At 39.4% G+C, this 24267-nt stretch overlaps 1 protein-coding gene across 7 annotated transcripts in view; it reads left to right on the forward strand.

Annotated features, from left to right (window-relative positions):
• Jade3 (jade family PHD finger 3) overlaps positions 1-17083 on the forward strand; it is a 138059-nt gene extending 120976 nt beyond the window's left edge. For all 7 annotated transcript variants that reach the window (XM_047535989.1, XM_047535983.1, XM_047535990.1 and 4 more), the window contains 3 exons: positions 9280-9750; positions 11990-12107; positions 14033-17083. In XM_047535989.1, the coding sequence (XP_047391945.1) occupies positions 9280-9750; positions 11990-12107; positions 14033-14928 (1485 nt within the window). In that variant the 3' untranslated portion in view covers positions 14929-17083. The remainder of the gene's footprint in view (positions 1-9279; positions 9751-11989; positions 12108-14032) is intronic.
• The last annotated feature ends 7184 nt before the right edge of the window (positions 17084-24267 follow it).

Below are 24267 nucleotides of genomic sequence, written 5' to 3' on the forward strand. Positions count from 1 at the left end.
CTGAGGTAAGATGAGGACCATACATGGATCCCTGTTTACGTTATTGATGTTCTGGACAAGTAGTTTACGTGGAATGGGGATGGACAAAGCTACATAGCCAAGGGACAGGGCAAAGAACTAAATTAGGAGCAGTCTAGATGCACAGAATAAAGAGGTCTTTAAGATGGAAGAAATACAACTATGTACATTTATTTATTAACAGGACAGAACAGTGTGAATTCAAAGGGAGTGATTGAGTGAGGGAAAAAGCTGTAGCAGCAAAGGTTTTTCAGTACATAAAAGAGAATGGGGCAAAGTATGCTAGTGAGGGTGCTTTAGACAAGAACATAGTTGTTTGAGTCAACGGTCTTGAAGGCAGAGTATATGAGTGCAGTTTTAAGTAGGCACACTGGTGGGAATCTGTAGTTCTCTTTTGATTATTGTAATTCCCTAAGTGTGGTTGTAAGCAGAATCATCAGCTGAGAGTGTGGATGTGGATGAAGTTTAGAGATTTGAGGAGAAAGGTGTGAAATCTTTTCTGGTCCAGGGAAATGTGGTATGAGTAACCAGTGACATTAAAGGCAGTCTCTAGCCCTATCCCCACTTCTGAGCAAAGGTTCTAAACTTTAAGTGATCTTTCTGGTTTGGTGGTGGTTGTTTTGTTCTGCAGTACTGGGTATAGAACCCTGGGCCTTGTACATGCTAGGAAAGTGCTCTGCCACTGAGCTGTATCCCTAGACCCAAATGACCTTCTCCCCCACACCCCATACCTAGAGATGGAACCCAGGGCCCCACTCATGCTAGGCAAGCTACACCCCCCCACCAGGTGACCTTCTTAAGCGTGATAGTATTTTTCTCCACTTACTTTCTGCTTATGCTGACAGTGGTCTTTTTTTCCACAGTTGACAACTAGATAGGAAATCCAGTTTAGTTGGTAGGGAAACAAAAAAAAACGTTTTCCTTTTAAACCACGACTAAAGTTAATTTCAAATCCATTCATGGTTTAGCATCTTGTTCCCTGTATAGGAATCAGAAACATAGAAAACAAATACAGTAATTTAGTAGGTGGCAAGTTTTGTTAGCATTATTTTTTTAAGTTCTATTTAAGAGTCTCTAATTAGGAACATATTTTGGGCATTTAGCTTTTAAATGCTTTATGGAAGTCTCTTAACTGTGAATTGTGTTTTGTCTGGCTTCTTCTCTTCTGGCAATGGAATACCCTTCATTCTGCCTCTTTTAATTTGGAAACATCCTCTGGGCAAGGATAAAAATCTTAATACCAGCAGTTTGGTGGTCCAGACCAGTCAATATCTATAGTTTCCACATTTAGGAACTAGAACTATCCTTTCTGCAGAACACGAAGGCATCCAGTATTCCTGGAACAGATCCTAAAGTCTGGGTTCAAATCAGGTACAGCCCTGGATTTTACCTAGGCCTTGGACATAGTCCTTACTTCTGACTGCCAGCTTTCCAGAAATCCTGTAGCCTATAGCGTATTTCTATTTTTTTTTCCCCTTTGGTACCCAGGATTGAACTCAGGGCACTTAACCACTGAGCCACATCTCCAGTCCTATTTTGTATTTTATTTCACTTTTTTAATATTTTGATTCATTATACACAAATGGGGTATAACTTTCATTTCTCTGGTTGTACACAAAGTAGAGTCATACTGTTTGCCTGATCATACATGTACATAGGGTAATGATGTTTGTCTCATTATTTTATTTAGAAACAGGTTCTCACTGAGTTGCTTAGGGCTATGCTAAGTTTCTGAGGCTGGCTTTTAACTCAAAATCTTCCTGCCTTAGCCTCCTGAGCTGCTAGGATTACAGATGTGGGGTTTGGGTAAACAGTAGAGGGATGGGGCCCTATCCAAAGTCACATACAAGTATACTGAAATAAGGATAAAATGGTGGGCCACCAAGATTTTATTGGTAGGCTAATATAAATTTGGCATGAGGAAAATGAATTTTTTTAAAAACAAAATCTTCACCACATAGAAAAATGGTAAGTAAGCAAGTACATCTGCTCAGTTACTATTAAAGGTGGTATACTGGAGAGAAAAAATGAAATGTTGAGTTAAAATGATACTTTCCCTCTGCCAAAAAAGAGGGAAAGTGCCTTATTATTATTATTATCATATATTTCAGTTTGGGATCTTTTTGTGTTTTTTTGTTTGTTTGTTTTGTTTTTGTTTGTTTGTTGTACTGGAAAATCAAACCCAGGGGCACTTGACCACTGAACTGCACCCCGGCCCTTTCTAGTTTTTATTTTGAGGCAGGGTCTCACTAAGTTGCTTAAGGTCTCACTAAGTTAGTCTGGCCTTGAACTTGCACTCCTGAATTGCTGGGAAAAAGATAGCTAGATAGATAAAGAGATATAGACACACATGTATATGTATGTGCGTTTATTTCAAATTTTGTCAGTACAAATTATTCTTTTTCTAAAACAGTTATAGTCTCTGTCTGTTTTTTGTTTTTTGGTACTGGGGATTTAACCCCGGGGCAATTTACCACTTAGCCACATCTGTAGACCTTTTTAATTTTTTATTTTGAGAGGGTCTCACTAAGTTGCTTAGGGCCTTGCTAAGTTGTTGAGGCTGGTCTTAAACTTGTAATCTTCCTGTCTCAACCTCCCAAGTCACTGAGATTACAGGCATGTGCCCCTGCACCTGGCTATGGTCCCTGTCTTGCAGGAGCTCAGAGTATGTTAAGAGAGGCCAGACATAAACACAGAAGTTACCTAACATGCAGTGACATCTCCCCCAGATCTTTAGCCCCTTAAGGATGAGCGATCAGAAGGGCTGGTGGTCACTATAGGTGCTGGAATTTAAGTATACAGTGGCTGATGTGAATATTGTAAACTAGCGTGGACCATTATGGCATTGTTTCTGTAACCAAGTTTTGAGCAGATTGTTCTGACTTCATCAATTTCCCTGTTCATCCAAATGGACATTGTCCTGTGGCAGGATAAGAACTGCTGAGGATGTATGCACCAGGCGTTTGCTATTCCAGCCAGGTGTTATCTACTCTTGAGGAAGACACACTATTTGAGGATTAGCATTTTTTTGTGGTGCTGTGAATCAAATCCAGAGTCTCACACATGGTACACAAGTGCTCTCCCACTGAGCTACAGCTGCAGCCCAAAATAGCTCTGTAAAGAGAAAGTAATACATAAATTAATATCTTAATTCCTTAATCAGGGTCTGGTGTTCTTTTTTAAATTTTTTTCATTGTAGATGGACATAATACCATTTATTTATTTATTTATTTATTTATTTATTTATTTATTTATTTTTATGTGGTACTGGGGATCAAACCCAGTGCCTCACACATGCTAGGCAAGCACTCTACCACTAAGCTATAACTACAGCCCTCTGGTGTTCTTTTTCAAGATTATTATTCCAGCCACCCTATCTGGTTCCATCCCGCAGAAACTCTCCTCACAAATGTGGATGTATAAATAAGTAAGTAAATAATTTTTTAAATGGATGTGTAAAGGTAGCATTTTCCCTCTAATGAAAGATTTTTTTTCTCAGTACTGGAGGTTGAACCAGGGCTTTGAGCATACTATACAAGCTCTCTGCCCAGTCCTAAGGAAAGTATTTTTTAAGTCTGTTCTCTTCTACAACTTCTGAAGATTATATAGAAAATAGTTCTTATTTCCCCCTTTAGAAGTAAATAAACCACAATAAGATACTACTTCATACCCACTGTGGTAGCAATAATAAGAAAGGGAAACAATAATGGTTGGCAAAGATGTGGAGAAATTGGAACCCTCCTATGTTCCTATGGTGGAAATGTGAAATGATGTGGCTGCTATGAAAAATAGTTTGACAATTTTTCAAAACAGTCAACAAAGTTACCTCATAAGCCAGTGACCATTCCTAAGTTGGTACCTGTACTTTGAAATGTCCCTAAGACCACCTTTAGATTCATTAATTCACTAGAAGGACTCGTAGAATGCAGAAAGCCATTATGCGCACAGTTATGATTTATTTTAGTAAAAGGAAAGAGATTTAGAATTAGCCAAGGAAAAAGGCACATAGGGCATGGTGTAGGAGAGAACAGGAGTATAACTTCTACTCATTGCCTCCAAGGGGAGCTGATCAGAGAGAACTTATTTCTCCCAGAAACAATATGTGGTACACCAGCCTATTATCAACCAGCAAAGCTCTCCCAAGCCTTGGTGTCCAGAAATATTGAGGCTTGGCCATGTACACACAGCTGACCATCCACGTGGCTGACCTTAGTCCCTGGTCCCTCCAGAGGTCAGGCTGATACCACATGGCCCAAAACCTCCACTGTAAATCATGCTGTTTGCATAGAATATCTGACTTGGCCCAAGGCCTCCAGGTAAATAAAGATAGCTCTTATCAGATAGGTCAGACATATCAAAGACTTAGAAGTTACCTCTCAGGAGCTAGAGGTGAAGGACCAAACCTTTCTTTGGACAAGGGTAATTCTTTACTTTATAATGCTCATGAGAAATAATAACATACCATACCAGTTTTCATGGCAGCATTGTTTCATACCAGATATCTATCAACTACCGAATGGATAAATAAATGGGATATATCAATATAATGGGATATTTTTGGCCATAAACAGTATTGAACTTTTTGAGGTTTTTTTTTTTTTTTTTTTTTCAGTAGCAGTAGTATTAGTGGTACTGGGAATTGAACCCAAAATGTTTTAACACTGAACTATATTCCTAGTTCTTTTTAATTTTTATTTTGAGACAGGGTCTCACTAAGTTGTTGAGGTCTCACTAAGTTGCTTGAGGCTGAGGCTGGCCTTGAACTTGCAATCCTGCCTCAGCCTCCTGATTTGCTGGAATTACAGGTGTGTGCCATTGTGCCTGGCAGAATCAAAATTGTAATATGTGCTATGACACAGATGAACCTTAAAAACATGCCAAATGAAAGAAACCATACACAAACAACCACATCTTGTATGATTCCACTTATATGAAAGGTCTAGAATGAGCAAATCTACAGCAATAAAAAATTGATTAGTGATTTCTTGGATCTGTGATTGGGAACAGAGAGTGACTACAAATGGGCACAAGATTTCTTTTTGGAGTTGATGAAGATGTTCTGGAATTGGATAGTGATGGTACACCCCTATAACTATACTGAAAACCATTGAAATATGCATTAAAACTGGTGAGTTTTGTGATGTATTATAAGATGTCTCAGTAAAGCTGGGGGGGTTGTGTTATTTCAGTGAATGGATGTGATGACCACACTGTAATGCATGTAGTAAAATATTTACAGACAGATGTATAGGACTGGGATTGTAGCTCAGTGGTAGAGCCCTTACCTAGTATGTGTCGGCCCTGGGTTCAATTCTCAGCACCACATATAAATAAATAAAGGTCCATTGCTAACTAAAAAAAAGATACATGTATAAAGATGTTTGTATGAGGGCTGGGTAGATAGCTCAGCTGGTAGAGTGCTTGCCTTGCAAGCACAAGGCCCTGAGTTCGATCCCCACTACCGCAACAACAACAACAAAAAAAGATGTTTGTATGAGTGCTACTTGCTCAACACAATTAGAGCAGTTATTTCAGTTAAAATATATTTTTTTTTAATTTAAGAATAGGGCTGGGGTTGTAGCTGAGTGGTAGAGCACTTGCCTAGCACATGTGAGGGACTAGGTTTGATCCTTAGCACCACATAAAAATAATACATAAATAAAATAAAGCTATAAAAATGGAGGTGTTTTTAACAATTTAATAATAAAGCTGGGTTTTAAAAATGGGCACCTCCCCTCATCTTTAGTGGATACAGTAAAAATAAATTACATGCATGCAAAGGCATTTTGTTTAGTAGAATGTGCCATGTTTATCTTTTAAGAAAAAAAAATAGGTATTTGGACTGGGGATGTGACTTAGTGGTAGAGCATTTGCCTAGCATGCCTGAGGCCCTAGGATTGATCCCGAGCACCATAAACGTGAAAGAAAAAAGTATTTTTTGTGTGTGGTGCTTGGAAATGGAACCCAGGACCTTATGCATCTCAGGCAAGCACTCTGTCACTGAGCCACATGCCCAACAAGAAATAAGTATTTGATTGGTTCCAAAACTTGGTTGGCATTTCTTCTTTATCATCAAAATATATAGACCTCCAGTTTGTAAATACCACAAAATGACCTTTTCTTAAACAAAATGCATTTTATGTATGTATGTTTGTGTATATGTATGTATATTTGTATGTACTGGGGATTAAACCCAGGGTGCTCTACCACTGAGCTATATTCCCAGCCCTTTTTATTTTTTATTTTGAGACAGGGTCTCACTAAGTTGCCCAGGCTGGCCTTGAACTTGCGATCCTCCTGCCTCAGCCTCCTGAGTCGCTGGGATTACAGGCGTGTGCCACCGCACCCAGTTTATGGCAGAGTTTCCTAAGAGACATTCCATTTTTCATATAAGTACCAAATTCTTATCTGTATATTGTCTTTTATTTGAGTAATTTATATTTATGTATCTACATTCTATAAATTTGACCTGAGAGAGATAATCTCTTTTTAGCTTCATATTGGTAGTAGTGTTTGTTTGTTTGTTTGTTTGCTTGAGAAGGGGATCTCACTGTGTTGCTCAGGCTGGCCTCAAACTCCCAATCCTCCTGCCTCAGCCTCCCAAGTAGCTGGGACTTCAGGCAAGTGCCACTATTCCTGGCTCTGATAGTTTTATGTCACAGGTTCATCCCCTCAGACAGAAAATCATTTTGTTTTTTCTTCCCATATTTGTGCCTTTTATTAAATAGCAAAAGACCACTATGGCCAACACTTTTAATCTTTTGCTAAAGAATGCCTTTTACTACTTGTTTTTTAAATGTCTGGCTAGTTTCTTAGCCAAGTGATAATAAAAGGTATCAGATAAAAGTATGTCTTGGGTTTTCATTATCCTCATTTTCATGAGGTTTGCCATGTCTTTGGAAATTTTAAGGATACAGATTTCAGTGTGATGTCACAAAATTTCTGATAGAACTATCCAAAGCTGGGGAGGGCTGTAGTAGGAGATTGTGAGCTTTTTGTCAGTGAAAGAATTACAATATGTGTCTAGATTATGCCACTTATTTGGAAGGGGAAGGGATTGAAGATCTAAAATCAAGTACTATAGAAGACATTCAAGCAATAATAAAAGTGAGGCTAGATTAAATGATGTTAGAATTATATTCCATCCCTGGAATTCTTTATCCTGTGAAATTAGTTTAAATGAAATCTTCCCTATTAAAACTTTGATGTTTGCCAGTATTCTTTTAGGTATCTGAGGAGACCTGTCAGACTTTGTGTATTTTCTGTCTTTGTTCATATCCACAGTCATTCTCAATGTTTAATTATGAAAACCCCAATACATAGAGCATAGTACCCTCCAGAGGTAGGCTTCCAAAAGAGTTGAGACTTAGCTTTAACCATGAAAATTCCCAGTTTTCCCTTAGAAACAACTTCTCTCTTGCTTTCCCTTCTTCCGCATAAAAATACAAGTACACCCCTGTATTTATTTAAATCTTTGTCAGGAAAGCTGCAACATTGTAACCACAATATATGGCAATTAAATCTAACTGAAGTACAAGAATGCAGCTATCATGGACCAGATTCTTTATACTCTGCCTCCCTATGAATGTTCAGTGTGTACTCCATAGTAATGTCTTAAAAATGTTTTAAATCTGTGAATGAATGACAGAATATTATAAACACATTCAGAATGTCTATAACTGTACTATTCAATAGAGCTTTTAATGGAAATGTTTTTTATCTGTGCTGTCTCATATGGTTGGAATGTGGCTAGTGTAACTGAAGAGCTACACTTTTCATTGTATGTAATTTTAATTAAAATTTTTGTAGTGCTGGGGATTGAACCCAGGGACTTGCATGTGCTAGGCAAGTGCTTTACCACTGAACTACACTCCCAGCCCAATTTTAGTTAATTTAAAATTTAAGTAGACATTCGTGGCTAGTTGACTGCTATGTTGAACAGCTCAATTAATGAATATTATATGAATAATTTCTAGAAGTTGGGTTACTTAGATATTAGAATTTCTAAGACTTTTTTTTGGGGGGGGGGCTACCAGGGATTGAACTCAGGGGCACTCCACCACTGAGCCACATCCCCAGCCCTATTTTGTATTTTATTTAGAGACAGGGTCTCACTGAGTTGCTTAGCACCTCACATTTGCTGAGGCTGGTTTTGAACTTGCAGTCCTCCTGCCTCAGCCTCCCAAGCCAGTGGGATTACAGGCGTGCACCATGACCTTTTAAAATATTTTTATTTATTATTATTTTTTGTAATTCTGGGTATCAAACCCAGGGCCTCCTGCACACTAGGCAACTGTTCTACCACTGAGCCACACACCCCTCCATGACCTTTTTAGAACTAATGGATGTTCTGGCAATAATATTTACTTTGTTTTTATTTTCATTTGTTCAGAAGCATTTTCTGATCAACTGTTTATTCAGTAGTCAGTGGTGATTGCCAAAATGAATTACACAGCTTCTGTCTTTAGGGTCTATGGCCAGGGACCTGACAGTGTGTAAAAGACCACTATAGAAGCATATATAGGGTGATATGGGAGACCAGAGAAGAGACCACATAAGTGTTTCCGTAAGTTGCCGAAGGCTTCTCAGAAAAACTGAAGGCTTTACTGGGCATGGTGACACAGACTTGTACTGTAATCCCAGCTACTCTGGAGGCTAAAGTAGGAGGATCACAAGTTCAAAGCCAGCCTGAGAGACCCTGTCTCAAAATAAAAATAAAAAAGGTTCAAGGATGTAGTTCAGAGGTGGAGCATTTACCTATCAAGGCACTAGGTCCAATCCCAAGTACCTGAAAAATAAAAAAAGTAGAAGCTGGGTTCACTAGCACACGCCTATAATCCCAGCAATTTGAGAGGCTAAGGCAGACGGATTGCCAGTTGGAGACCAGCCTCAGCAACTTAGTGAGGCCCTAAGCAACTTAGTGGGACCCTATCTCAAAATAAAAAATAAAAAGGACTTGGGATGTAGCTTATTGGTAAAGTACCCCAGAATCAAAAACAAAAAAGAAAGAAAACTGAAGGTTCGAATGCTTGAGCTAAAATGTTAAAAAGGGAGTTAAACAATTCGGTTTAGCTGTATTCTGTAGGATCATGTTTCCTCGGTTACTTGTAAAGCATCTATTATGGTCAATTTAGGACCAGCCTTCCCCCTAGTTCCCTATCTTTCCTTTGCTGCCTATAAGCTCTCAGTTTAGGCCAAGAGACATAGGACTCTCCTTTTCTCACTTACCCTGATGCTTTAACACATCCTTTCTTCCTGCAGTGCTCTGTGAAAAGCTGCATCACTGCCTTCCATGTCACCTGTGCCTTTGAGCACGGCCTAGAGATGAAGACTATCCTAGATGAGGGGGATGAAGTCAAGTTCAAGTCATACTGCCTCAAGCATAGCCAAAACAGGCAGAAACTTGGGGAGGTCGAGTACCCCTACCATAGAGCTGCCGAACAGAGCCAGGCCAAAAGTGAGAAAACAAGCCTGCGGGCACAGAAGCTTCGGGAGCTGGAAGAGGAGTTCTATTCCTTGGTCCAAGTGGAAGATGTGGCTGCCGAGCTTGGGCTGCCCGTATTAACTGTGGACTTCATCTATAACTACTGGAAACTGAAGCGCAAAAGCAACTTCAATAAGCCATTATTTCCTCCAAAAGAGGAAGAAGAAAATGGCCTAGTACAACCAAAAGAGGAAAGCATTCACACTCGCATGAGAATGTTTATGCACCTGCGGCAGGACCTGGAGAGGGTAAGGTTATCACCTCTGATTAGTTGTGTAGATCTCAGTACTGCATAGAGATGGAGGTCCCACTTCTAGTTTCAAAATAACCAGCTCATTATAGTATAGTCTTCTGCATGTCCTTGTCTTCTGATTTCACTGTGCTCCCAGACATTGGGCTGTGTTTAAATTTTGACAGGCACATTCAGGGGATTGGAGAGGCCTCACACATATGTTCAGTGAATTTGAAATTTGAAGTAAATTCTCATTTGGTTTATTTTGTATTCACTGTGGAGCCTAAACTAGCTCAGCTATACTTTACTGACACATTTATGAGACTACAGGTTGGAAAAACAGTGAATTTTGTTCAGTAAAGCACTAGAACAGGATTTCTAAAGCTTTGCACTCTTTTGAGGATTGAACTTGGACACTTTGTCACTGAGCCACATCCTCAGCCCTTATTATTTTTATTTTGAGACAGGTTCTCACTTAGTTGCTTAGAGCCTTGCTAAGTTGCTGAGGCTGATCTCAAACTTGTTATCCTCCTGCCTCAGCCTTCTGAGTCACTGGGATTACAGGTGTGTGCCACTGCAGCTGACTGAAACTTGGCACTCTTTTTTTTTTTTTTTTTTTTTTGCAGTGCTGGGGATCGAACCCAGGGCCTTGTGCTTGCGAGGCAAGCACTCTACCAACTGAGCTATATCCCCAGCCCTGAAACTTGGCACTCTTGACATTTGGGTTTTTTGTTGGGGATGATGATGGGGTTTTGTTTGTTTGTTTTTGTGGCACTGGGGATTGAACCCACTTTACCACTGAGTCATATCCCAGTCCTTTTTATTTTATTATATTGAGATAGGGTCTCACAAAGTTTTTTGAGGCTGGCCTCAGATTTGCAGTCCTCCTGCCTCAGCCTCCCAGTTGCTAGAATTACAGGCATCTGCCCCCACACCCCATCTCAGCACCGCTAACATTTTGGGCTGGATAGTTGTTTGTTATAGCAGGCTTTCCTTTGTTATAGGGGGCCTTATAAGTTTTTGTTTTCTTTGTTTTGGTGCTGGAGATTGAGCTCAGGCATGCTCTGCCACTGAGCTATGTCCCCAGCCCTTTTTATTTTTTATTTTGAGATGGTCTCACAAAATTCGTTAGGGCCTCACTAAGTGACTGAGGCTGACCTCAAACCTGCAATCCTTCTGCCTCAGCCTCTTGAGTCGCTGGGATTACATTCATGCACTACTGTGCCCAGCCATAGGCACTAAGATGTTTAACATTATCACTGGCCTCTACCCAGTAGATGCCAGTAGCACTGCTCATATACATCTAGTTGTGACAACCAAAAATGTCTCCACATAACTACATTTCCTCTGGGGGTCAAAATTGCCACTGGTTGGGAGCCACTCCACCAGATAATTTAACTCAAGATATATTTATCAGGTATTTTCTAAATTAGGGGTTTCAGGGTTTCAGAGATAGACTAAGTACTGTGTTTACCCTAGAGAATTTTATAATTTAATATAATTATAGAAATGGCTTGATTTTCCCCCATACCAAAATTTAAAAAGAAACTATTAGATTTGACTCACTTTTAAACTTGAGGCATGTATATAGTACCTACTATTAGTACTATTATGACCAACGCTGTTCTAAGCATTTAAAAGTATTCATTTAGTCCTAACATACTTATGGGGAAAAAATGCTATTATTATCATTCCTATTTGCAGGTGAATAAACTGAGGCACAGAAAGGTTGGGTAATTTGTCAGGGTGAGAAGTATGATAGAGTGAGAATTTTACCTTTGTGGCTGTGGAAACTTGGCTAAGTTGAAAATGTGAACATAAAAAAGCCATTTCCACTCTTCCCAGCAGATCTTTCTCCTGCTAGTCCAGTACTCAGTAGAAAATTGTAGTAGAGTCAGCACTGCCATCCTCTGTACTCAGAGACCTATGGGGAAAACTGAATTGTTAAGCCATCTTCCCAGCCTGGATATGTACGTAAATATCAAGCCCATGACACTGCAGGGATAGTAGATTTCAGAAGGCACTTCACTTATGTTACTGATTGATATGGGAATCATGCCACTAAAATTGACCATGCTGTGTGAATTTCTGGGAAGTAGCTCTTAACCTGTGGCTCTTGGGTCCTATCTTCTCTCCTCACCCCCACCTCCACCCCCACCTGTTCTTAGTAGTTTTCATTTTTGACTAAACAATTTCAGTTGTTAGGTTTACTTAACATGACAAACAACTCTATTTGCTGGGGATTGGGCTTTCAGGTCCGAAATCTGTGCTACATGATTAGCAGGCGAGAGAAGCTGAAACTGTCACACAACAAAATACAGGAACAGATCTTCGGTTTGCAAGTCCAGCTTGTTAACCAAGAAATTGCTGCAGGTAACTAGCATATTAAAATTATCCTGGCAAATATATAGATTCTGTACATCCTGTTTTATCAATTTAAACTTTATGCCAATTTTTTCATTTAAAAACTTTTTAAATTCTTGTCAGATATCTCATTTGCTTCAGGCCAGTCCTGATAGTAACATGACTTATTTTAGTGTCAGCTCATGAGACAAACATTTCCAGGGTAGGGTTGGGGGTGTTCAAAGTTTATGGCAGATCATCTAGAGCCAAAACAGATATTTGAAGCCATTAGATGGAACCATGAAATTATCCTGTGATTATCAAATTCATTTAGAAATTGATAGGATTGAATCTGTTTCCAGAAAACATTTAATTCTATGGTTACTCTGCAGTAGTCTGTTAAAACAAATCCTTAGCCAGAAGTTAAGAGATCTTGTTTTTTTCATGTATTCAAAAATATTGAGCACATATTAGGTTCTAAGAACTGAGGCAGAAGATAAAGCAGTTAGCAAGATGAAATCCCTTCCTGCTGGGTACACATCCCACTTGGTTAGAGAAAGGTGAGCATAATTACAGTGCCCAAAACATGGAAGCTTAGCTGGAATGATGACAGCCATATTCAGTGAAATCTGTAACCTCCCTGTACCTTACTTACCACAGAGGTAGAGGGCAGAGCCTGGGTAGCTAGGGGTGACTGGGCAAGATATACCGAATCAGCTCCTGCCAAGGGCCAGCCATAAACCAAGAGAAATACTCAGAAGTAAGATGTCAATTGGGCATCAGAGGCTCTGGGATATTCTTGAGTATCATGGGTCACAGAGTTGTATAGCAGGAGATAGCAGGGCTAGTCAGTCACAGGGCAGCATGACTGGCAAGACAAGAACCAAAAGACAATAGGAAAGAGCCCCTAAATGCCAAGGAGATTGGCCCCAGCCACAAGGCTTCTGATTACAGGAGTCAACCTCATTGTGGTTTGCAGCATCAACAGGTACCAGGCATTAGAGGGATGGGGGCTGTGGCTATTAAACTGGGACCCTGTAGAATACATGCTGCCCATTGGGACAGCCCAAGAGCTGTCCTCTCTATCTCATGAGGCTATAGTGAAATGACAATAAGCAAAGGTTAAATTCATATGCAAGGAGTAATTGTTTGGTAGTGTTTTTTTTTTTTAATTTAAGAGCACTCAAAAAATAATAGAGGAAGACCAGTTCTAACTTTAATCATAGAGTAACTAACCAGATAACTACCAAAACTCCCCAGGCCATGCCTATAACCAGTCAGTGGCAGAAATGTTGTGATTCTTTCCTGCTGAACTTACCTATACTACACAACCTCCCCATATCTCCATAATGTTCATTTGTAGTTAGGAAATTATTCCAGGTTAAGGACATAAAATTTGCAGGAACCACCCACCATCACTTCTAATGCCAAGATGAAATACATACATATTCTTTACACACTAAAACCTGTGCTATGTTTCTGAAGATTTGAAGTTGACTTGCTTTAGGAGGGCCAGGAGAGAAGGAAGGAAAGCATTTGAAATGTCTGTTTGAAGTACATCTTAAGTCCTGTGAGTACACTCACACAGATACACAGGTAGGGAAAGCCTGCTCCAAGTTATTGCTAGTGACATTCTTTTCAATAATGAAAGGAGCAGAGATGGGGATGTAGGAGGCAATACTAGTATTTGTGATAATTTCACAGATAAGGAAAACAAAGGTGAAAATGTTGGGAGCCATGGAATAGTAGCATTGCTGAGCATTTCATCTGTAGCACGCTGGGCCCCATCTTCTAGTTCAGCTCACCTTAGCTGCTATACAGTGATGTACTAACATATCAAAGATAGGTGCTCATTAGACCTGTGGAAGAATGGGTAGGTGAACTCATTTTACCATAAGCATGTATGCTGTTTATTTAAATCAGTTACTAAAATGAATCTTTCTTTTTGATCTCAGGACTTCCTTTGACAAATGCACTAGAAAACTCACTGTTTTACCCACCACCAAGAATTACCTTAAAGTTAAAAATGCCCAGGTCAACCCCAGAAGACTGTAAAAACAGCTCCACAGAGGCTGATCACCAGCCCTGCTCTCCTGGCAGTGGCTCCCCTGTTCACAATAAAAGGAGCATGCAGGTGCCTCAGGAGCCACTAGAAGTGAACGTGAAGTCCTATCCAAGACATCCACTAGAGAGCAAGAGTAACTGTTTGCTGGCCAGTCTCAGCCATTCTCGGAGTGAAGCAAAAGATTCCAGTACTGCTTGGAGAGCTCCCTCTACAGAGTTCTATCAGGGGCAGTCACTGGGGAAACCTCTGGCCCTTCAGGCTGCCCTTCATGAACAGTCTTCAGTTGGGAATGGGAAAAGTCAGACTAACTCTAAGTTTACCAAATCCAATGGTGTGGAGGGTGACTGGTCTGGGAACATCACCCAAAAAGATAGCTCAAGTGAAGAATCCATGCTTAGCTCCCACTTGGCCAGTCAGGGTAGCATTAGAAAGTCCACCATGGAACACCTCGGCAGGTCCTTTAAAGAGGCCACAAATAGGTGGATGAGACCCACTGAAGATCTCCAATGTTGTGTGAAGCCAACCAAGAATGTGAGCCCAAAAGAGCAATTTTGGGGTAGGCAGCTTCTCAGGCGATCCGCAAGTAGAACTTCATATCAGGAAAATGATGGATATTGCCCAGATCTAGAGCTTAGTGATTCTGAAGCAGAAAGTGATGGAAACAAAGAAAAGGCCAGGGTAAGAAGAGATAGCTCAGACAGGGAAAATCCTCCCCATGATTCTAGACGGGATTGCCATGGTAAAAGCAAGGCACATCCTCTCTCCCACAGTTCAATGCAAAGGTGATTAGAAACTCCCAAGTTTAACCCAAACATTGCCTTTGCCCCATATTTTGGGGAAAATCCATACACCAAAAGGGTTCTAGCATAATATTAGGAGGAATTGCAGGGAAATTTATGCATTTTTTCCACAATAAATTGGCTTGCAGTTTTGGAAAAAGTTTCAAGTCTAGTTTATACAAGCACATTACAAGAATTTCAGGTTGTCTGGAGGTTTGTTTGTCAGAAGCTATTGGGAAGAGTGGGTCCAAAGTATTTGCTCAGTAAATACTTGAGGGCAGCTTTCCAGACATATTAACGTGTTGATGAGTCTGTGTATTAAGTCTTTGCATTGTTAATGGATATTCAAGAGACCGTGATTATCAGACACTAAAACTACTTATCTTTCAAAGCTAGGGCATGTGACTCTCAGAGCTCCTGCCAGTAGAAAGTTTCTAACTTCACTGATGTCTCTAAACCCTCTTCAGGAAAGAGACCAAGAAACCAACATTCTCAGATACTGTCAGACTCACTACCCTCTTCCTTTGCTTTGTGCAAGGTTGAGTTCTTTTCACAGTATCATAACTTACTGAGTCAGTTCTCCTAATGCTTACAAGTGTCCAGTGCCTGTTCCTAGACCTGCTTGTTGGGGACGCACTTATAACTCTTTTTCACCCAGCTAACAAGCATAAAAAGCTAACTTGTGGATAGTGTTTACAAAAGTACAGAAGTACTACTTCCAAGAAAAATGCTCTGATTCTCTCTGTTTAGGCATTTGTGAAGGATCCCAGAACCTTTCCCAAAGTGAGACCATATCTGGGATATTTGTACCAGGTCAGGGTTTTTGTGTTGTTGTTTTCAAATAAGTTTGACTAAAATGAGTTTGGCTGACAGTTTTTGTATACCTGCTTTAATGTTTATAAAATTTTTATTGAGGTATAATTAAAATATAATAAAATACACAGAGGTTAAGTATTCTTACCTGCTTTAATTTTGAAACAGATTTTTATTGTCAAGCAGAATTTGAAAGCATGTGTTTAACACATGGATATAATTTAGCTTTGTATCAATTTTGAATCCAAGACAATTTTCCAAACAAAAAGGCTGGAGCTGTTTTTTCAGAAGTTGATTCTACCCTGTTCCCAAACTCTCAGCCTTGATTAATGTCTGGAGGAAGAGAATAGTTACATTTTGGGAGGAGGGGATAAAACATGTCTGCTTCCCATTTAAGAAAGGGGGAAGGTGCCATTTTAAAAATGTGAAGCAGACTATAATTCTCAGCTCTCTTTTCTTCTTAGCCTTAAATTGATATTCTCTTTCTTCTAGTTTGGGAAAGTATAGTGGGAAGTTTCAGACAAAGTGGCCATTTTCAATTTTTAAAGTTTCTTACTGGTGAAACAGTCCAGCTGCAGTAGGTGCCAGTCAGTGGAGGCAGGGGCCCTCTCTCCATCAATATGGAAGACTCAGCAGTTTTCCTCTCTCCCACTTTTGTTCTTAAAGCCTTGTTAATCGGTTCCTCTGCCTTTCATTTTCTGAAAACTTCTGTATTTTGCCTCTCCTTTGGGTACATCATCTAAATGTTTCTTTTGTGCCTATGTCCATGTGTGAACATGCCATAACATGTGTGGTAGGTGTCCTGTATTTTGTTTGAATGAAAAAGTGAGGAAGATAATTTTCCCTATTCATGCACCAGACTTCTGTGCTTTTTTTTTTTTTTTTTGAGTTCTCCTGGGGTAGACATTAATTTGACACTTTCATGGTAATGAAATTATAATAGGCTGTGTTTTAAACTCCTTATGTTAGAGACCAGTGTGGTAGCCTGTGTCCTTTCATGCCTTTCCATTCTGAGTGAGTGGGAGGAAAAGCAAACATCAAAATAGTGCTTCAGCCAAATTCCATATGTAATGCCATAGGGAGAGAATGGAGTAAAATATCATTCCAGTCAGGGAAATAATAGTGGTAATATTTTTACAGGATTTTCCTAGGTAAATGAAGGAGCCTTCAGTTGTATACATTTCAATTGCCCCAAAATGCATTTGCTACATTTTGTTGTTTGAAGTATTACCTCTTAACCTTTTGTTAATTTTTTCATTTTGTCTTATATAGTCCAGTTTTCAAGATAAACTCAGTCTTTTTTCAAATGTCACCTTTGTACCAATACTTTTTCATTAAATTATGAAAACTGCTAACTACTGTCAGTGTGGTAATTATTTATGTTGACATATTGTCTTTAGAATATCTTACCTGTGTTCCTTTTATATTTAAAAATCATATTCACTAAATGAAAACAAACAGATGGTGGGGAGGAGGAGGAGGAGGGATTGGATGTTTAGAAGCACGGATTCATGATTCATGTCAATACTAGAGACAAAGAGAACTCCAAGTATTGGACTTGACCCAGAAACCATTTTATCAGGCTGGTAAGATAAAGACCTTAGGATCATCATTAAAATTCACCAGGGAAATGGATACTATCTAAAGTGATGAGGTTCAGAAGGCTTAGTAAATTGGGCATCACTTAAGTATATGTATTTTACAATATTCATCCTATTTGGGTCCTGAGTATATTAATGTCATAGTGGTTATGTGGTGTCATGGAGGGACTTTGAGTGCATCATAAACATTTTCATATTTGACAAATGTATTTGTTGAAGGTCATTGATTAAAGCAGTAGTGAAGATAGGTAAAAAGTGAGGTTGTTCTTGCTCTCATGTTCTTTCTCTCCCCACCTTCCCCTCTTCCCCTCTCTTTTTCCCTCCATCCCCCTGTCCTCACTTATTTCTTAATGGGTGAGTATTTTGTTCTGGTAAATTGTTCTAGAGAACTGAAACTACAAATACGACCTGTTATAGCCAACAAAAACTATTGGGTTTATATACTAATGTGTACGTTTCCAACTTCTATTTGGTATTGAAGAAACATTTAAATTTAGAGAATAAACCAGAGCATGCACTGACCTGGATTCTTCTCCCCTCCAGGACTTTAAAATCCTCAGCGTGCTTGCTGCTGTTTTTTTTGTTTTTGTTTTTTTTGTTTTGTTTTGTTTTTGTTTTGTTTTCTTTTCTTTTCTTTTCTTTTTTTGCTTTCCCTCAGGGCTAAGGATTGAACCCAGGGCCTGGCACAAGCTAGGTAAGCCTCTACCACTGAGCTATACTCCCAGCCCTTTACTGGCTTTTAGGAATTGAGGGAAAATACATGGTAGGAGTAAAAACTTAATCACTACTGAATAACTTTCATGTGGTATTTTTTAAAATGTATCTTATAACATTAGATTTTCACAACTTTAATTCCTGTTTTTGTGTTTTATGGAAAGCAGCAACTGTGACCCTAATGCATTTTGAATTTTTTTAAACACCACATTTTTTATTGGTGCATTACAGTTGTACATAATGATGGGATTTGTTGTTACATGTGCATACTCCTTTTGAGTTTTGTGGAAGTAAAAAGCAACAATTACGTATTTTTAAGTAACTTTCAGTTAATAAGACCAAGCCTGAGACTGTCATTCCTCTGCAGGGAGTTTTGTAACACTCCACTTTGCATTCTAAAAGATTTCTGTGAGTTCAGTTGATTGCACTTCATGGAATGGAACAGGTTGAATGACTTGAAGTCATAGGATAGTTGTCTTTGAAATGAGTCAGGGTTAGGTAAGTCACTGCTCTGTCCAGTCACTGATGAGTTTTGACCTCATATTCCCTAAATACATTAATCATCTTGATAAATTCTCAGAGCCTCCATCATTTTTCATATTGTTAATGTGCACTGGGGTTTGAGCATTCCAGCCTCAAGAGCTGACCACCCCAAGCTTTTCATGTCTTTCCCCTCCCCTCACTACTACTTCCACCCCACTTCTTAATTTCTTTTATGATAAATGAGTATCATGTTATTTAAAAAACTGGAACAATATAACAGGGCTGTTCAAGCTGTACTCATAGACTGGAGTTTGGGGGGGCATTTGTAGAACCACTTTTTACCCAACATTGCTTTCTGAAGTTTATGTTTGTTTGTTTTTGTGGTATTGGAAATTGAACCCAGAAATGCTTTACCACTTAGCTACATTGCCCACTATTTTTTAATTTTTTTTATTTTTATATAGGGTCTCACTAAACTGCTGAGGCTGACCTCAAACTTGCAATCCTCCTTCCTCAGCCTCCTGAGTCACTGGGATTTATAGGGCTAGGACACCACACCCCTCTTGCTTTCCAAAATATAGCCATGTTGTAATGAAGGTGCTTTCATAAAACACACATGGAAATGATGGGTCTCCTTATTTTAGTCATTTCTCACATGATGAAAAAAAATCCATTCTAAGAATTGCTGAAATTTGGAAAATTAGAATCACATTGAAATAATCATTTCAGCACCCAAACAAAACAAACACTTCCAGTTAGCAGTTTCTCAGATCTTTCAAGTGCTTAGCCGGGGCAGTGGGGGCAGAGGGGAACATAATTATCCCTGTCCTAGTAACAGATTTTTCCTCTTTGTCCTATCTTTTCCTCTTCTACTTTCCAAAACAACCTCTGGTTAAATTCATCCCCCTCCCACCAGCTCTGCAAACAGAGGTGGTTATAGGGGTAAAGCCAACAACAATGATGTTCACAAGGCTGCTGTTGGCTGTGTCAATACTCTGGCCATTCATTCTTCTCAGTCATATTTGCTGACTGGATAACAATGAACAAGGTCAAACAGAGCGGCCTGTATCTCTGGGGCAGAATTTGTGCCAGTGTCTTGTCTTCCAGTCCTCAAAGATGGACTGAGAAGCTGGACAATGATGCATGCCTATAATCCCAGCTACTTGGGAAACTGAGGCAGGACAATTGCAAGTTCAAGGGCATCTTAGCAAAACCCTGTCTCAAAAAATAAAAAGGGCTAGGGATGTAAGTCAACGGTAGAGCACTTGGCTACTTGGGTCCCTTAGAGAACCCAAATGAGACCAAACAAGCTAGGAAACATGCTTCAGACCAGTCAAGCCTTCAAATAATAAAAGGCAACAACATTCATTAAACCCTTGCTCTATATCAGGTCCATTGCTAAGCCTTTTGTATAGACGACCTTAGACTTAGTTCTCATGAAAACCATATAAAGATGATACTATAAGCTCCATTTGGCACATGTGAAAACTGAGGCCAATTGGTTAAGATCGTTATTCAAGACTCTGCCACTAATACATACAGCAGGGTCAGAACTAGAATCTGTAAAGTTACATACACAGCTCATACTTTTGGTCATTTTGCTTGCCTCCCATGTCCAAAATGCTCTCTTAAGTATTCTTACTCAATTTCTCCCTGAAGAAAGCAACCTGAGTGGGGATTTAGTCATGTTAATTGGTACCACTTCATCCTGCCATCTTGGACAGAGATGATTGAATCAAAATTAGTCTTCTTACACAAAGGCCAACAGTTAAGAGGTTCACATCCAAAGATGCAGGATAATTCACACAAATCTGAGCATGGAAGAGCTCACATTAGATCTAGGACCCAGGAGATTTGCCTTCTCCATAGCTAGTCGACATTGTAACTGCCTATGGTAGGCCCAAAGATGTCCACATCCGGATCCCTGAAACCTGTGAATATGTTACTTTGCATGGTTATAGGTACTTGGCAGATGTAATGAAAAATAAGGGCCTTCACATAAGGAGTTTATCCTGAATTATTAGGTGGTCCCAACCAATATAATCACAAGGGTACTTATAAGAGGGAGGCAGGAGGATCCAAGTTTTTTTTTTTTTTTTTTTTTTTTGCGGTGCTGGGGATTGAACCCAGGGCCTTGTGCTTGCAAGGCGAGCACTTTACCAACTGAGCTATCTCCCCAGCCCCGATCCAAGTTAATAAATAGGAGATGCAATGATGGAAGCAAGAGGTTGGAGTGATGTAAAGAAAACCCATAAGCCAAGGAACTCAGGCAACCTCTAGAAACTCAGAAAGCAAAGAAACATTCTCCCTAGAAGTTACCCAAAAAAAAAAAAAAAAACTCAGCCCTGCCTATACCATGGTTTTAGACTTCTGACTTCCAGAACTATAAGAGAATAGATTTATGTTGTTTTAAGCCATTAAATTTGTGGTAATTTGTTACAGCATAAGTAGGAAACCAATACACTAAGCATATAGCAAGTGCTTCTTACCCTTTTGGGGGAATGTTCCTCATTCCTAATTGGTCTATTCTGGCTGCAGTATCTTAAATTAGTCCTTTTCTTTCACTCTTACTTGAAACACTTTCTTGAAGTGGAAAACACGTTTTTCAATCAATAAAATCTTCCCCTATAGAAATTAATTTTTGTTGGATGTGGTGGTGCATGCCTATAATCCCAGTCATTCAGGAAGCTGAGGCAGAAGGTTCAAGGCCAGCCTCAGCAATTTATCAAGGCCCTAAGTAATTTAGCGAGAACCTATCTCAAAATAAAAAGGGCTAAGGATGTGGCTCAGTGGTAGAGTACCTCTGGGTTCAATCCCCAGTAACAAAAGAAAAAAATTAGTTTTCTCTTTTCTACCCGCCCTCACCTCCAGTGTAGACATTGGTACTTCTCAGGTAGCCTTGGGTAATCCTCCATGGGTGTGCTTGGTCCACTGTGACCAAATCTGGTACAGCCTGAGGAGTTGCCATAGGTTTGTACGTACCTGTTGTCTGAAAAACTGTCCTGCAGAAGTAGAACTACTTCCTGTCTATTATCTCCTCCAGGGTGGTGATAGAAAGCAAATATGACCTGTTAGGAGGAATGCTCTAATTATTACAGCCTCCCAGAAGAAAGTGAATTGCCTGGAGAGTTAAGGATTTCTTGGATAACCCAGATACCTGAACACAACTCTATGCTGCCTGCAAGAAGTCTACTTTAAACATAAAGACAGAAATAGGTTAAAACTAAGAGGAGATAAAAAGATATGCCAGGGCTGGGGATGTAGCTCAGTTGGTAGAGTGGTAGAGTGTTTGCCTCACAAGCACAAGGCCCTGGGTTCAATCCTCAGCACTGAAAAAAAAAAAAGATATGCCATGCTAACACTAACTAAAAGAAAGCTGGAATGACTATCTTAATATCATACAAGAGAAAATTCATATGTTTATATGCCTAATAACATAACTTTAAAATACATTAACTAATAGCTGATAGAAATGCAAGGAAAAATGAACAAATTCAGAGTTATGTTCTATGTTTATAATTAATAGAACAAGTATACAGAAAATCAGTAAGGGTATAGAAAATTTGAGTAAAATTTTCAATTGACATTTACCACGACACCCAACAACTACAAAATACACATCCTTTTCAAATGCACAGGGAACATTTATCAAGATAGATCAGAGTTGGAGGGGATAGTTCAGTAGTAGAGCACTTGCCTAGCATGCACAAGGCCCTGGGTTTGATCCCCAGTTCACAAAAAAGAACAATTTCTGGGACACTAAACAAGTCTTAATAAATTTAAAAGATGCCAGCCAGACATGATGGTGCATACCTGTAATCACGGCTACTCTGAAGGTTGAGGTAGGAGGATCGCAAGGCCAAGACTAGCCTGGGCAATTTAGTGAGACCCTGTCTCAAAGACTGGGGATATATCTCAATGATAAAGCATCCCTGGGTTCAATCCCCAGCACAACAGACACACGCACAGCACAAACCAAGGAATATTAGCAATCATTAGAAGCTAGAAGAGGCAAGGAATGATTTTCTTCTAGATTCTATGGAGTGAGAATGACTCTGCCAACACTCTGATATTTGTCCAATGTCAATGACCTTGGACTTTTGTCATCCGGAATTGTGAGAAATTAAATTTTCATTGTTTTAAGCCAAAAAGGTTTTTTGTTTTGTTTTGTTTTGTTTTGTTTTGTTTTTGTACCAGGGATTGAACCCGGGGGCGCTTATCCACTGAGTCACATCCGAAGACCTTTTTATTTTTCTTTTGAGACAGGATCTCACTAAGTTGCTGAGGCTGGCCTTAAATGCACAATCTTCCTGCATTAGCCTCCTGAGCCTCTGGGATTACAGGTGTGCACACTGCACTCCACCCAAAAAGTTTTTTTTAAAAGATTCAAGTCAAACAGTGTTCATTGACCACAATGGAATAAAATCAGAAATCAATAATAGAAACATCTCTGGGAAATCCAATTACTGGAAACTAAACAACACACTTATCAACACCAGGAGTCAAAGAAGTACTCAAAAAGGAAATTAAAGAAAATGCTTTGAACAGAATGAAAAAAAAGTGGGAATTCTAGAGCACTTAGTGCTCACATTAGAAAGGAAGGGTCTCAAATAAACAGCCTCACCTCCCACCTTAAGAAATTCAAAAAAGAAGATCAAATGAAATTCAAAGTAAGTGGAAGAAAGAAAATTATAAAGGTCAGAACTGAGTCAGTGAAATGGAAAATAGAGAACCCAGGATAGTGACACACGCCTATAATTCCAGCTACATAGGAGGCTGAGGCAGGAAGATTGCAAATTGGAGACCCTGTCTCAAAAAAAATTTTTTTGCAGTACTGCAGATTAAACTCAGGGGTACTCCACCACTGAGGTACATCCCCAGCCCTTTCATTTTATTTTATTTATTTATTTTTGGTACCAGGGATTGAACCCAGGAACACTTAGCCACTGAGCCACACCCCCAGCCCTCTTTATTTTGAGACAGGATCTCACTAAATTGCTTAGGGCCTCACTACATTGCTGAGGCTGGCCTCAAACTTGTGATCCTCCTGCCTCAGCCTCCCGAGTCACTGGGATTACAGACATGCTCCACCACACCCAGATTATTTTATTTTTTGAGACAGAATCTCACTAAATTGTCCAGGCTAGCCTCTAATTTGACATCCTCCTGCCTCTCAACCTCCTGAGTCTCTGGGATTATAGGCATGAACCACCATGTTCTGCTCAAAATAAAAACAATTTTCGGAAAGGACTGGGAATATAGCTCAGTGGTAGAGAGCTTGCCTATCATGTATGAGGACCTTAGTTTCCTCCCCAATACCACAAAAAAGAGTAAAAAGTATAGAGAAAATCATTGAGGTTGAAAGTTGTTTTTAAATAAAATTAAAAATTAAGTAAAATTAATATGCCTCTAATGAGACTGAATTTTAAAAAGAAAAGCAAATTACTAGTTGGAAATGAGAGAGAAAACTGGGTGCAGTGGCACATGCCTGTAATCCTAGCAACTTGGAAAGCTGAAGGAGGAGGCTCACAAGTTTGAGGCCAGCCTGGGCAACTTAGTAAGACCCAGCCTTAAATGAAAAATAAAAAGGCTGAGGATATGGCTCAGTGGTAAAGCATCCTTGTGTTCAAGCCCCATACCAAAAAGAGAAAAAAGGAAATAAGAAAGATGAAACTGCTATAGATTGGTATTAAAAGGATAATGGGAATATTATAAACAGCCTTGTGCCAATAAAG

This window comes from Sciurus carolinensis, chromosome X (genome assembly GCF_902686445.1).
Source record: "Sciurus carolinensis chromosome X, mSciCar1.2, whole genome shotgun sequence".
Classification (NCBI taxonomy): Eukaryota; Metazoa; Chordata; class Mammalia; order Rodentia; family Sciuridae; genus Sciurus; species Sciurus carolinensis.